This window comes from Typopeltis vanoorti, chromosome 13, assembly GCF_054136105.1.
Source record: "Typopeltis vanoorti isolate ZY-2024b chromosome 13, IOZ_Tvanoo_1.0, whole genome shotgun sequence".
Classification (NCBI taxonomy): domain Eukaryota; kingdom Metazoa; phylum Arthropoda; class Arachnida; order Uropygi; family Thelyphonidae; genus Typopeltis; species Typopeltis vanoorti.
Window position 1 is genome coordinate 23,092,781 of NC_143561.1, and position 14,528 is coordinate 23,107,308.

Consider the following 14,528-nt stretch of genomic DNA (forward strand, 5'->3'; position numbering starts at 1 on the left):
AGAATTCTTGAGCGACAAATGTCTTAGGCAACATGTAACAGAGAGAACAAGAGGTTCAAGAGTTTTGGATTTGGTTATAGCATCATAAGAGTTGATAATAACTGAGATGACATCTCTCCCACCAGTTGGAGAGAGTGACCATATGGTTTTGACTTGGAAAATGAATAGACATGCAGGAGTATCAAAGAGACGGGAACTTATGTGGAATTATAATGCAGGTGATTATAATAGTCTTAGACGTCAACTTCAGGAAGTTTAATGGAGGGAGGAATTGGAAGGCTGGGAATATCATTAGTCCATGAGAAATTGTGAAAGAATATTTGTTAGCAGCAATGGTAAGTTGTATATAACGAGTGAAGAAGAGGACACAGTTTGGAGTAAAGTGGATGACAAACAATATTAAACAGGAATTGCATGTGAAAAAGAGGCTATGGAAGAGATATAAGGAGACAGGTGAAGAGAAGATGCATGAAGAATATAAGACACAGGCCAGAAGAGTGACTAGTGTGGTAAGGAAAGCGAAACTGGAATATGAGAGGAGATTGGCCCTAAGATGCAAAGAAAATCCTAGGGAATTTTTTAGCTATGTGGCCAGTAGGAGGAGAAATGACTGTGGAAGAATGATATTGTGGGATAAAAATGGGAATAGAGTGACTGATGCAGAGGACATAGTGGAATTGTTCAATGAACACTTTATTGGAGTATTTCATCCTAGAGGAGTCAGTTTTAATGCTAGAGGAATAGAGCTGGTTCGAGGTTTAGAGGTACAGGAGGAGAGTGTGTTTCAGATACTGAGTACTCTGGATGTCAGTAAAGCTTTGGGACTGGATGGTATTTCACCACGAGTTTTGAGAGAATGTGCTAGGGAAGTGACAGTGCCTTTAACCTGGATTTTCAATGAAAGTTTGGCTTCGGCAAAGGTGCCCAGGGAATGGAAGGAAGGTAAGATAGTGCCATTGCATAAGGGTGGTAACAGACTGGAAGTGTCTAATTATAGGCCAGTCTGTGTGTCATCAGTAGTTGTTAAGATCTTGGAGAAAGTAGTGAGGGACCGTATACAGCACTGGGCAGATGAGGGTAATGTTATCTGTGAGAGTCAACATGGATTTGCGAAAGGGTGCTCTTGTTTTAGCAATATGCTAGTCTTTTATAATAAAGTTACAAGATCATTAGATGAGGGAAAGGCATATTCTGCAATTTTCTTAGACTTAGCAAAGGCATTTGACAAGGTGCCACATGATAAGCTGATATTTAAGATGCAGCACATGGGTCTGGATATCAGATTGGTCAACTGGATTCAGGATTGGCTGTCTGATAGGTATCAGAGAGTTGTGTATGGTGGAGCAGTTTCAAGGAGGCAGAGGGTTACAAGTGGGGTCCCACAGGACTCAGTACTAGGACCTATATTGTTTAACCTTTATATCAATGACATTGCCAGTGGACTGCAAGGGGATATTCAGTTTTTTGCGGATCATGCGAAGCCGGGAAGGATTATTAGTAATAGTGCAGATGTGGTAGCCCTGCAAGAGGATTTGAATAAGCTTGATAGATGGGCAAATGAATGGGGCTTTCAGTTTATTGCAGCAAAATGTAAGGTCTTGAGGTTTGGGAAACATCGATGGGATGCTGCATACTCTATGGGAGGAGTTATACTGGAGGAAGTAGAGAAGACAAGAGATCTGGGGTTGATGATTGATAGAAACACAACCTGAAGTTTAGGGGACATATTGCAAAGGTGGTGAAGGTAACACAGAGGATTGCTGCTATTATGAGAAGGACACTGACCTGCAGAGATAAGAGGGTTATCATTCCGTTGTATAAGTCTCTGATCAGACCACACTTGGACTATTGTTCTCAGATTTGGTCCCCAGGATTTGAAGGGGATCAATTAACTGTGGAAAGGATACAAAGACGGATGACAAAATGGTTTCAGGACTGTACAATGATAGTTATGAGGATCGGCTGAGAGAATGTGGACTGCAGAGTTTGGCGGATAGAAGAAGGAGAGGTGATATGATTGAGACTTTTAAACTGTTGAGAGGTGGTTACAGGGTTGACACTGGGGAGTTCTTTCGCTTGGTTGATCAGCGGGAAGGAGTGATGACAAGAGGCCATCCCTGGAAGTTACGAAAGGAAACTGTGAGCAAGAGGGTAAGGAGTGGTTTCTTTGTGTGGAGGGTGGTTGAGCCGTGGAATGCATTGCCTGATGGAGTGGTGAGAGCGAGAACAGTCAATGAGTTTAAGGAGTGGTATGATAGACTTTGTGTTTCTTAGGGGGGGGGACCTCCCCTCGATGAGTCTTGACAGACTTTATGTTCTTAGGAAGGACCTCCCACGATGAGTCTTTTGACTCCATGGAGGCCTGAATAATAATAATAAATAATAATAATAATAATCTATCCTACCTCGCCTGAACTCATTCACGGTCATAGCTCCCACAACAGACTCTGGCAGCTTATTCCACTCATTCACCACTCTCCAAGTAAAAAACCTAGCTCTAACGCTCCTGCTAACCATATATAAGAATTATAAGAATAAATAATTATATAAGAATTAAAATAGATCCTCAGAGAAAACATGCTTTAAAATTACCTTTAACAGTGTTATCTGGTCTTCTCTTTGCAGGGTGTCAAATCCAGGAACCCGTTTTGAGAATTCCACTATGAGCTGCACAGTAAGGATTGTGATTTCTGTGATGTGCTGAAATCTCTTGAGGCAGTCCTCTTCACTGTCTCCAAGAGGAAATGCCTGAAAACAAAAACAGTTTAATCTTGAAAATTTTATAAATAAAAACAAGTAACTTTTGTAATTAGTGCATTTTCAATAACCTCATAAATGTGGTTCATATGAAAATTAATGAATTAATTGAATAGGTCATCAATAAATTCTAAACACATGACATAATCTTCGATTTTACAAATGAGGGGCACATTACAAAAAAAGAATTATTGTTATTATTAGGTATCCACTTAGATGCTGATCAAACATAGATGGGCCTGGCAGTTCAGGCCTTAAACCAATCAAACTGTATTCTATAAATTAAAGATGCCAAGAAATTATATTCTTGGTCCTTTATCCAAGTGTAAGCAAACAATGTTTATACATGAAGTATCTTCAGTGTGTATTCTCTCTTGACAAACAAAGGTCAATACTTGTCTGGGTAATAGCCCTTCCCATAATGCATAGCATTATGGGAAGGGCATTATGGGATTGCAGATAAGTTTTGCTAGGAATAATTAAGTATATATGCGTAATTGTTTAAGTAAGAGCAGCTGTAAACGTAGTACGCTACCGATATTATTAGTGTGGGGGTTTTTTCTTGCCTAAACTAAATTACGAGATCTTTATTATTAGACCTAGTAACCTGTGAAAAAAAAAAAAAAAAAAAAAATGGCGGCGGCATTGTCATTCCATGATTTTAATTTAGATTTCAGTCGTTTCGTTAAGTGTGAGGTCTGTTATATGTATTCCTTCGATTACATAAATGATTTGTGGATGTTTAGTGTGGATGGAAGAAGGGTGTGTTCGAAGTGTGACCTGAACGAGGAACTGATGAATGTGAATATGAAATTGATGACAGAAAGTGCTAGTACCGATTGTGTCGCGAGTGCACGTTTGAAAGAGAAGGATGGTGAGAAAGAGAGCGAAAAAAAAAAAGAAAAAGAGCGATTTGACAACCGTAACGGATGTTAAAAGGGACAAAAGTGAGGCGGAAAGAAATGAAATTGAGAGAACAAATGAAAGTAGAAATGGCGTGATGCAGAAATCACAAGTAAAAAAAATCGAAAGAATAAATGATAGCGAAAAAAGAATGAATGATGGCAAAAGTTGGATGCATGTTGGAATGAAAGTACTGAACCAAAGAAAGATGAATGACAGTAAAAGTGAGAAGAATGATAGCAAAAGTTGGACGCATGTTAGTCCGAAAGTACGGAAACAAAGAAATATAAATGAGAGTGAAAGTGAGAAGAATGATAGTGAAAGTTGGATACATAGTAAATATACTATTAGACATTTCGAAAGAACAATATATTATTGTGTTATAAAAATAACTTAAAAAATTCGCCTTCAAGATGAAATTTAGTATTATATATATATATATGTAATTAATTTTTTAACTTGGAGATACTGTATATTAGGGTTACCAAGTAATTTTATAAGCTTGGTTATTTAACTCCTAATCCCAAGTATGCAAATAATTAAGTTTGCGCCTGAAACATAGTTCAAATCTAAAGATGGTACAACACCAGGCAACTCATTGTAAAGGTGGATAAAGCTCTGATCACTATTCTTAGTATTTTCCCATAATGTAAAGCACATCTCACTAAAAGATGTATACTGCAATACATTATGGGTGGGGTCACTACCCAGACTGGTTTCAACCTTTTTTGAGGTCTCCTCAGTGAGTAGCTAGACCCTAAATACCAAGGTCCTTATAAGGACTGGCTTAAAGGGCGAAGCAAGAATGCTTTTCATCTTCCCCGTTATTTGTAGAGGACAGTGTAGGGATAAGGTGTTATTGAGGCTCTGACCAAGGTTTAGTAATACAGAGCCTTATCAACTTTACCTATAGAAGTTGCTACAAGGTGTTTTTATTTTTAATAAGAATCTCTGGAGGAGATATAGATGTAATTAATTTTTTAACCTGGGGATACTGTATATTAGGGTTACCAAGTAATTTTATAAGCTTGGTTATTTAAACCTTAAAACTTGGTTATTTAAACCTTCAGTAACCTTGGTTATTTAGACCCTAAATACCAAGGTTACTAAACCTTGGTATTTAGGGTCTAGCTACTCACTGTGGAAACCTCAAAAATGGTTGAAACTGGTCTGGGTAGTGACCCCTGCGTTGAGGTTTTTTTTTATTAGCTGTGGCTGGTATATTCTAGGGATATTGGTTGGAGTTAGCAGCATTCATTCAACCTCAGAAGTTGCAAAGGATTGCCTGCTTTCCTGCTTGCTGAAGAAGGAGCATATGCATAAGCTAAAGGAGATTACTGACCCCCCCCCCCACCACCACTGGGAACCAGGTCAAAAGAATATGTCCAGCAGGTAGCACACTAAAGTGCCTCATGCAATAACTGAATATTTTACAGGCAGAAATTCCTTATGTTGCTTTTCTATCTTTCTGATTGATTAGGAGACATTTGAAACATATTATTCTGATATTGCATTTGTAGGATGACAGTGTTTTTAATATTAATTTCTGCTATTACCCAATATCACATAACTTCCTGATTTATAATAATCAGGAAATAATATGTTTACTTTCTGATTTATAACTTGCTAATTTATAAGAATCAAAACCTAATTTCTGTGCAGAAAAATGAAACGTTATGTGGAAAAATTACTATGGAAAAATAAGGAATTAAATAAAAACTGTACCTATGTTTCATTATTGCAGTATACATCTTTTAGTGAGATGTGCTTTACATTATGGGAAAATACTAAGAATAGTGATCAGAGCTTTACCCACCTTTACAATGAATTGCCCTGGTGTTGTACCATCTTTAGACTTGAACTATGTTTCAGGCACAAACTTAATTGTTTGCATACTTGGGATTAGGAGTTAAATAACCAAGCTTATAAAATTACTTGGTAATCCTAATATACAGTATCCCCAAGATACTGTATATTAGGGTTACTTAATGTAAAAAATTAATTACAAAAAATGTAATTAATTTTTTGTTAAAAAATTAATTACATCTATATCTCCTCCAGAGATTCTTATTAAAAATAAAAACACCTTGTAGCAACTTCTATAGGTAAAGTTGATAAGGCTCTGTATTACTAAACATTGGTATTTAGGGCTGGCTAGCTACTCACTGAGGAGACCTCAAAAAAGGTTGAAACCGGTCTGGGTAGTGACCCCATCCATAATGTATTGCAGTATACATCTTTTAGTGAGATGTGCTTTACATTATAGGAAAATACTAAGAATAGTGATCAGAGCTTTACCCACCTTTGAGTTGCCCTGGTGTTGTACCATCTTTAGACTTGAACTATGTTTCAGGAGCAAACTTAATTGTTTGCATACTTGGGATTAGGAGTTAAATAACCAAGCTTATAAAATTACTTGGTAACCTTAATATATATATATGTCCCACGCAAGAAATTTAAAACTTATATCACATTAATGCTGTGTGTAGTAGTGTGTTGGCAAGGGGAAAACGTTCACGTTATTATTTATAGATTTTAATTATTTATTTTATTTTATTATTTATATTTTTCATTTTTTGGTGAAATAATTTACTTGAAAGATGAAATGGAAATAGTACAGACAGGCATCTCTCGAACAATATTTGTAGTCCTGAAAAGAAACATTTTTGATTTTACTGTTCAAAATTTATAGATGTTGAACAGTATGGAACACCCTAAACAAGTGTGAAGGGCACCTGCTTTTTTATTGATATTCTATTCCTTCATAAATATACTATTAGACATTTCGAAAGAATAATATATTGTGTTATAAAAATAACTTAAAAAATTCGCCTTCAAGATGAAATGGAAACAGTACAATCAGGCATCTCTCTATCAATATTTGTAGTCCTGAAAAGGACTGTTTTGATGGCCCTGAAAACAAACATTTTTGTTTTCGTACTGTTCAGAATTTAAAAATCTTGAATAGTATGGAATACTCTAAAGCAAGGGTATACATACGAAGCAGTTTTACATTCAGGGCACCAGATTGTTGTCTCCCTTTTGATATTGTTTTTTTTGCATACATAGCATTTGCATTGAGGTTTTTTTTTTATTAGCTGTGGCTGGTATATTCTAGGGATATTGGTTGGAGTTAGCAGCGTTCAACCTCAGAAGTTGTAAAGGATTGCTTGCTTTCCTGCTTGCTGAAGAAGGAGCATATGCATAAGCTAAAGGAGATTACTGACCCCCCCACCACCACCACCACTGGGAACCAGGTCAAAAGAATATGTCCAGCAGGTAGCACACTAAAGTGCCTCATGCAATAACTGAATATTTTACAGGCAGAAATTCCTTGTGTTGCTTTTCTATCTTTCTGATTGATTAGGAGACATTCGAAACATATTATTCTGATATTGCATTTGTAGGATGACAGTGTTTTTAACATTAATTTCTGCTATTACCCAATATCACATAACTTCCTGATTTATAATAATCAGGAAATAATATGTTTACTTTCTAGATTTATAACTTGCTAATTTATAAGAATCAAAACCTAATTTCTGTGCAGAAAAATTAAACGTTATGTGGAAAAATTACTATGGAAAAATAAGGAATTAAATAAAAACTGTACCTATGTTTCATAACAGTTTTCGGGTGTGTGGTAGTGTTGCAGCAGGAGGGGGGGGGTAAAACCATCAAAGACGAAATAAAGTTCATTTCTATTGTGAAAATATGAAATTTCACGTTTGATGCATGCACAGATACATATTTTGTATCAAAGAATATACGCAAACGTATCGCTTACTTTAAAATTGGAGCAAAATATATAAACTAGCAGAAAATATATACATATGAATTTAAATAATAACTGTTTATTTCATTTTGTAAAGACCAATTATACAGGGAAACCAACAAGTTGAAAGTGCAAAGAACAGTAGATTACGATATTTTGAAAATAACTTAGTGATATGATTAAAGAATTGTATATTACTCTCTATGAAAACGTCGTCTAAGAATAATTCACAGATTTCCTTCAGGAAATCTGAATTATTCTTCAAAATATGATTTTCAACAAAGATAATATAATCTAGAACGTCGGCAGCGGTTTTTTTTAAATTTTTTAAACATAATATTTCAAATAATTATTGTGAATTAATTTCTTCGAAAAAGAATGTTCTGTTAAGTAAGCGATTAGACAAAATTAGCACAAAAATATTAAACATTGGTTCTCCAAGGTAATGCAATATTTAAGTGAAGAAAGTATGCAAGGATTTATATTTTATCCTGGAATTTTAAACCTGCACAATAAAAGGAGAAAATAAAATTAATTTCTATATTTTAGTCTCTCTAATATGTTCTTGGTTCATGGACCACTGCTGTTTAATTTTTTCATTAACGATATAGGGAAGGATCTGAGAGGAACGGTTCATTTTTTCGCTGATGATGCAAAGTTGGGTAGGGCAATAGTAAATGCAGAAGATGTCAAAATTTGCAGGATGATTTGGATAGATTGGAGGTCTGGGCTAAGGAGAATGGATGTCAATTTAATGTGGCAAAATGTAAGGTTATGAATTTTGGGGTGAAAAGATTAGCAGCAGTATATCACATTGGTGGAACTGTAATCCAGGAGATTGATAAGGCCAGGAACTTGGGAGTATTGGTGGATAGGGAGTTGAAGTTTAGGGGGCACATTGCAAAAGTGGCTAAATCAGCTCATCAAATCACTTGGATGCTGAAGAATACTTTGACGAGCAGAGACAAGCAAGTTATTGTTCCTCTGCATTGAGCCTTGATAAGACCCCATCTCGACTACTGTGCCCAGATTTGTCACCTAGGTTTCTTCTTGATGGGGGAGGAGGTTGAGAGGATCCAGAGGCAAGTGACCAAGATGATAGCAGGTCTATGGAATGAACCTTATGAGAACAGGGTGAAGATTTCTGGAATGCAGAAATTGGTTGATAGGCAGAAAAGGGGAGATATGATTGAGACATTCAAATTGCTGAAGGGTTTCTATAGGATTAATTCAGAGGATATTTTTGAGAACAGGACTGGTGGTGGGAGGACTAGGGGACATCTATGGAATCTGGGCAAGAGTGTGGTTAGTAAGGGTGTTAGAGCTAGGTTTTTTACTTTTAGAGTGGTGAATGAGTGGAATAAGCTGCCAGAGTCTGTTGTGGGTGCTATGACAGTGAATGCGTTCAAGGCAAATTATGATAGATACTGTGTGAATGTCAAATAGTTGTGATGGACATGATATTTAGGGCCTCCCTTGATGAGTCTAAGGACTCCTTGGAGTCACCCGTAATAATAATAATAAAACTGAGTCCAGTTGCCCAGCATAAAACAAGGAACTGCGTTCCTCGTTATAGAGAACTGAGACTCAGCTTCGTGAGATAATCTGGTTAAGCGTTCTCTACAGCGTGAAGGATTATCACACCCTCTAAAGGACAGAACAGCCAAACTGCACTTCTTATCCATGTTCTTTCAACAAGTGTATTGAATCGTATCCAGATTTAGCTGGACGTATATATATACGTCCTAGCTGGTTTGAGGGTTAAATATAAATTATTAATAATGAATACTGTCATATCCAATATGTGCATGCATATATTTGGTACATGTATATAAATGTGTAAGAGAAAGAGGGGGGGGGATTAACTTACAGTAATCTTCTTAAAATCTTCCTCTGATGGGGACTCAAATTCCTCCTGGAAGTAGACTAGTTTGTTAATCAGATCTTCTTGAGCAGTGGTCAGTGATCGTGAACCAGGTATCTTTTCTTCTTTATCTGATCCACTGTCCCTTGTTGTACTGTTAGGTTTATCTTTTTCTTTTTGGGCCTTTTTAGATTCCCTCTTAATGGCACACTGGTATTCTGGAACTACACCTGTAAATAATTATTATAAAATCATATTTTTTGAAAGAATTTTGCAGGATATACATTTTTCTTAAACTCTGCCTATTAGATACTACATGATTTAGTCAGTGTGGATCTCCTACAATGAGTCTTCAGACTCTATGGAGATACCATATAATAATAAGTATTATTATTATAGGTACATCATTTTTTTTAGTACCAAAAGACTACACCAATACAGGATATGAAGAATACTTTGGAAGGGGAATTTTTTTTTTTCATTACCTTTAACCTGATTATTTAAAGTGAGTTCAAACACTGGTAAGGTTCTGCAAGAGCAGAAAAAATGTAAGACAGAATAAATTTCTTTGGACATAAATATCTTCACCATTCTTGTGCAGGCAATAGTATATCACATTCTGCTACGTCACCAAAGTGCTAAAACAAACAAGGATATCCCATAGAGGACATCCTTGTCAAAATAGAATGTATGTACGTATGATATATTATTATTATTAACACTAGACCTCCATGGATTAAAAGACTCATCATAAGAGGCACATACTGTTACACACAAACCCCATCAAACTGTACTTTAAACTCATTCAATGTATCTACATTCACCACAATATCAGGTAATGCATTCCACTCACCAACCACTCTCCATGCAAAGAACCTCCTCCTTATGTCCTTGCTCACACCCTCCTTATACAGATTCTAGGCATTTTCCCTTGTTCTACCCCAGGGAAAAACAAAGAGAATGAATAGAAAAGTAGAAATAGTACAAATGACAGCATAGCAATTAAATCCAACTAGACTAGAGACCCAGAATAATAATGTAGAATCAAACCAGAAATAGATCTGATCAGTGGTGAGCTATAAGGGGCTCGTTGTGAGCCCTTTGTTAAATTTTTCTCAAATTTGCAAGCCCCTTGTTCTTCTTGTTTACATTTTTATTTTAAAAAAAATTATTTTGAAACATATTAAGCGACAAACTCATACGGTAACCTAACAAAAATTAGTCTATTTGGCAGTGAATAGATTATTTGGAATTATTGTTTCAAATCCTCTATAACAAATGCGCCCGAGTTTGAAAATAAAATAAGCGCATGTGCTATCTTTACCCTTCTCCCTTCTGGTAGTCAATTGTATGGTAAAACCAGCCAATCAAATGTTTTCTAAAAGATTATAAACGATTTCATTCTTATTATATTTTTTGATAGTTAAAAAATGTTTTTCTTATGTAAGATAAATTAACACAGTTGATTGTGTGCAAATATTTCATGTTTAGATCATGAAATATTTGTTTAAAAATGATAGCCTTTAGAGGTTGATTGTCCTCTCATACTTTTTGATTGGAATTTGTACACTGTATTAATAAAAGTTTTTGTGTGAAATATGGCTTTTTTTTTTTTTTTTTTGTTAAAATTTCCATAGCTCATCACTGGATCTGATGCAAGATAAAAGCCAACAATTCAAAATACATAGCTGAGTGTTGTAGATTGGAGGATTAGAGAAGAGAACTATGAGCTTTCTAAGCAAATAAGCTTAAATCCATAAATGAGATGGATACCTTGCTTCCAAATGTCAAAAAGTAAACATGAAGACCAACTTGGAAGTGGCTAGATGGAGAAGCTCCAATTAAAAAAAAAAAAAGAACATATGTGAAACAAGAGAAAATTATAATAAACTTAAATAACATTAAAAACTGCAAGATAAAGAAGTGAGTAGAGTCTGTTGGTGTCTGAAAAAAGCAGTACCACAGTTAGGAATATAAATCTAATGTGGATGAGTAAAATCTTCATGCATGATGAGCTGTATAAAAATAAAATATTGTGAATGGAATATTGGAAGAAGTATGATGACAGCTTCATGAGTGTTATAAAAGCCCAGGTTAGGAGAGTGATGTTGACATAGTAAGGAGGACAAAATCAGATTACAAAAAGCAAGAGGAAATCCGACAAAATTAGTTTGCACTGTTGTAAGTAAAAAGAAGATCAATCATAGAAGAATAGTTATGATAAAACATGGTAGAACAGTAATGGATGCTACAGAAAGAATGTGCAACTGGTAATGCCCTCTCCAACAAGGAGATTTCATTTAAACCTGAATAAAGCAGGATATCTTCACACCCATCCCTCACAAGCAATGTCCTTCCTTTATAAAGGAAATAACATTGCAAATAAATGGGGTTATAGGTTCAATGCAGCAAAATATAAAGTCTTGAGGTTTGGGATCCATCGATGGGAGGATGCATACTCAATTGGAGGAGCTGTACTGGAGGAGGTAGGGGAGACAAGAGAATTGGGGGTGATGATTGAGATAGAAAATAGAAAACTGAAATTCAGGGAGCATATTGCAAAGGTGGTGAGGGTAACTCAGAGGATTGCTGCAATACTGAGAAGGATGCTACCTGCAGAGATAAAAGAGTCATCATTCTGTTGTATAAGACCACACTTAGACTACTGTTCTCAGATTTGGTCCCCAGGATTTGAAGGGGATAAATTGACTGTGGAAAGGGTACAGAGGTGGATAACAAAGATGGTTTCAGGACTGTACGATATGAGTTATGAGGATTGACTGAGGGAATGTGGACTGCAGTGTTTGGTGGAGAGAAGAAGGAGAGGTGATATGATTGAAACTTTTAAACTGTTGAGAGGCAGTTACAGGGTAGACATTGAAGAGTTCTCTCACTTGGTGAAATGGCGGGAAGGAGCGATGACAAGGGGCCATTCCTGGAAGTTATGAAAGGAGGCTGTGCGCAAGAGGGTGAGGAGTGGTTTCTTTGTGTGGAGGGTGGCTGAACCTTGGAATTCATTACCTGAGAGAGTGGTTGGAGTGGGGACGGTTAATGGGTTCAAGGAGTGGTATGATAGACTTTGTATTTCCTAAAAACGACCTCCCACGATGAGTCTTTTGACTCCATGGAGACCTGGATAATAATAATAATAATAATAATAATAATAAAATCTTCCTGAAGGAGGACAAAATAGTTGTCTTGCACAAGGATAGGATCATGACAGATACTATTCATTATAGGCAAAGTAGTATTTTTGAATTAAGTTTCTTAAGAAGTTAGTTAAAATCCCATATGTAGAAATGGGTGGATGGAGATATGATTAAAAGGTATAAGAAAGTAGTAAGATTAACTTTATGACTTTTTTTTAAAACATGATAAATTGCCTTAGCAATCTGCTTATATTTTGTGATAAAGTGACAAGAGTTGGTCAAATGAAATGGATATACCTCAATTAGAGACTTTGTCAATTCCACAAGGAAGATTATTGTACAACAGATGGATGAAATGCAACATGAATAGGTGAGGCTAACTGAAAGCTTTCTTATAGCTTTCAGTTAGCCTCACCTATTCATTATAGTAAACTCATAAAGGACTACAAAAGTAGCATCAATCAGCAATTGAACATCATTACTTTGGCCCTCTTAATGTCATTTGCACTTTCTGAGGTTCTTTGTATTTCTTTGAGGTTCTTTCTATATAAAGCTGAAAGGCCAACAGACAAAATAATTCATGTGTTGCCATCAGAAAAGGAAAAGTTTTGTTGCTGGAAAGACCATATTAATCTGTGCTTAAGGAATTTTACAACATAGCAAATCCCATTCACAAGAACTTTATTTCCAATATGAGATCTTATAATAACTCTGACTTTCAGGATTGCTTTTTAAATCTAGGAGAATATCGATGGCTAGTAGACTGCCACTGCTGTTTAATTTTTATACAGGGTGGCCCATAAGTCATGAAACAGTAGAAAGGACCCATATTTGTGAAGCTGAAAACAGAAGGCACTTATGTGATCATAACTAATGAGCATGACTTATGAGCTACCCTATATTAAAGATGTAAAAATAATTTGAAGGGAGAGAGGGATATATCTGATTGTTTATTGATGATGCAAAACTGGAGAGGACAATAGTTAAAGGTAATACAGGGCAGGACAACTTAAACACACTGGCAATTTCTTTTCTTTTTTTCATAACAGTGCTTCATGGTATAAACAACACCAGAAGAAGAGACAATGATTAATTAATGTATTGAACTTGTTAATATTTCACTGGTTTTCTAATCAGAATCATCAGAACACAAACTATAATGTGGAAGATACACAGCACTCAATAGGATGTTATAGAAAGAATTCTAATTGTAACTGAAAAGGAACTAATATCCTAACAAGGTGTCCTCTGGGAGTGGGGGGGGGGAGTTAATTCAGTGTTATTCCCTTAAGTGGAGAAGTTCATGCTACATATGTTTTAGCAATATGCTAGCCTTTTATAATAAAGTTACAAGAGCATTAGATGAGGGAAAGGCATATACTGCAATTTTCTTAGACTTGGCGAAGGCATTTGACAGGGTGCCACATGATAAGCTGATATTTAAGTTGCAGCACATGGGTCTGGATGTCAGATTGGTCAACTGGATTCAGGATTGGCTGTCTGATAGGTATCAGAGAGTTGTGTATGGTGGAGCAGTTTCCAGGAGGCAGAGGGTTACAAGTGGGGTCCCACAGGGCTCAGTACTAGGACCTATATTGTTTAACCTTTATATCAATGACATAGCCAGTGGATTGCAGGGGGATATTCAGTTGTTTGCGGATGATGCGAAGCTGGGAAGGATTATTAGTAATAGCGCAGATGTGGTAGCCCTGCAAGAGGATTTAAATAAGCTAGATAGATGGGCAAATGAATGGGGGTTTTCAGTTTATTGCAACAAAATGTAAGGTCTTGAGGTTTGGGAAACATCGATGGGATGCTGCATACTCTATGGGAGGAGTTATACTGGAGGAAGTAGGGGAGACAAGAGATCTGGGGTTGATGATTGATAGAAACCTGAAGTTTAGGGGACATATTGCAAAGGTGGTGAAGGTAACACAGAGGATTGCTGCTATTATGAGAAGGACACTGACCTGCAGAGATAAGAGGGTTATCATTCCGTTGTATAAGTCTCTGATCAGACCACACTTGGACTATTGTTCTCAGATTTGGTCCCCAGGATTTGAAGGGGATAAATTAACTG

The 14,528-nt window shown here is 36.2% G+C and overlaps 1 protein-coding gene across 1 annotated transcript in view; it reads right to left on the bottom strand.

Annotated features, from left to right (window-relative positions):
- The window catches only part of LOC150099990 (ecdysone receptor-like), a 98,004-nt gene that overhangs the window by 24,119 nt on the left and 59,357 nt on the right, over positions 1–14,528 (bottom strand). The window contains 2 exon segments of the mRNA XM_090403120.1: positions 2,593–2,748; positions 9,306–9,529. Coding sequence (XP_090259246.1) covers positions 2,593–2,748; positions 9,306–9,529 — 380 coding nt within the window.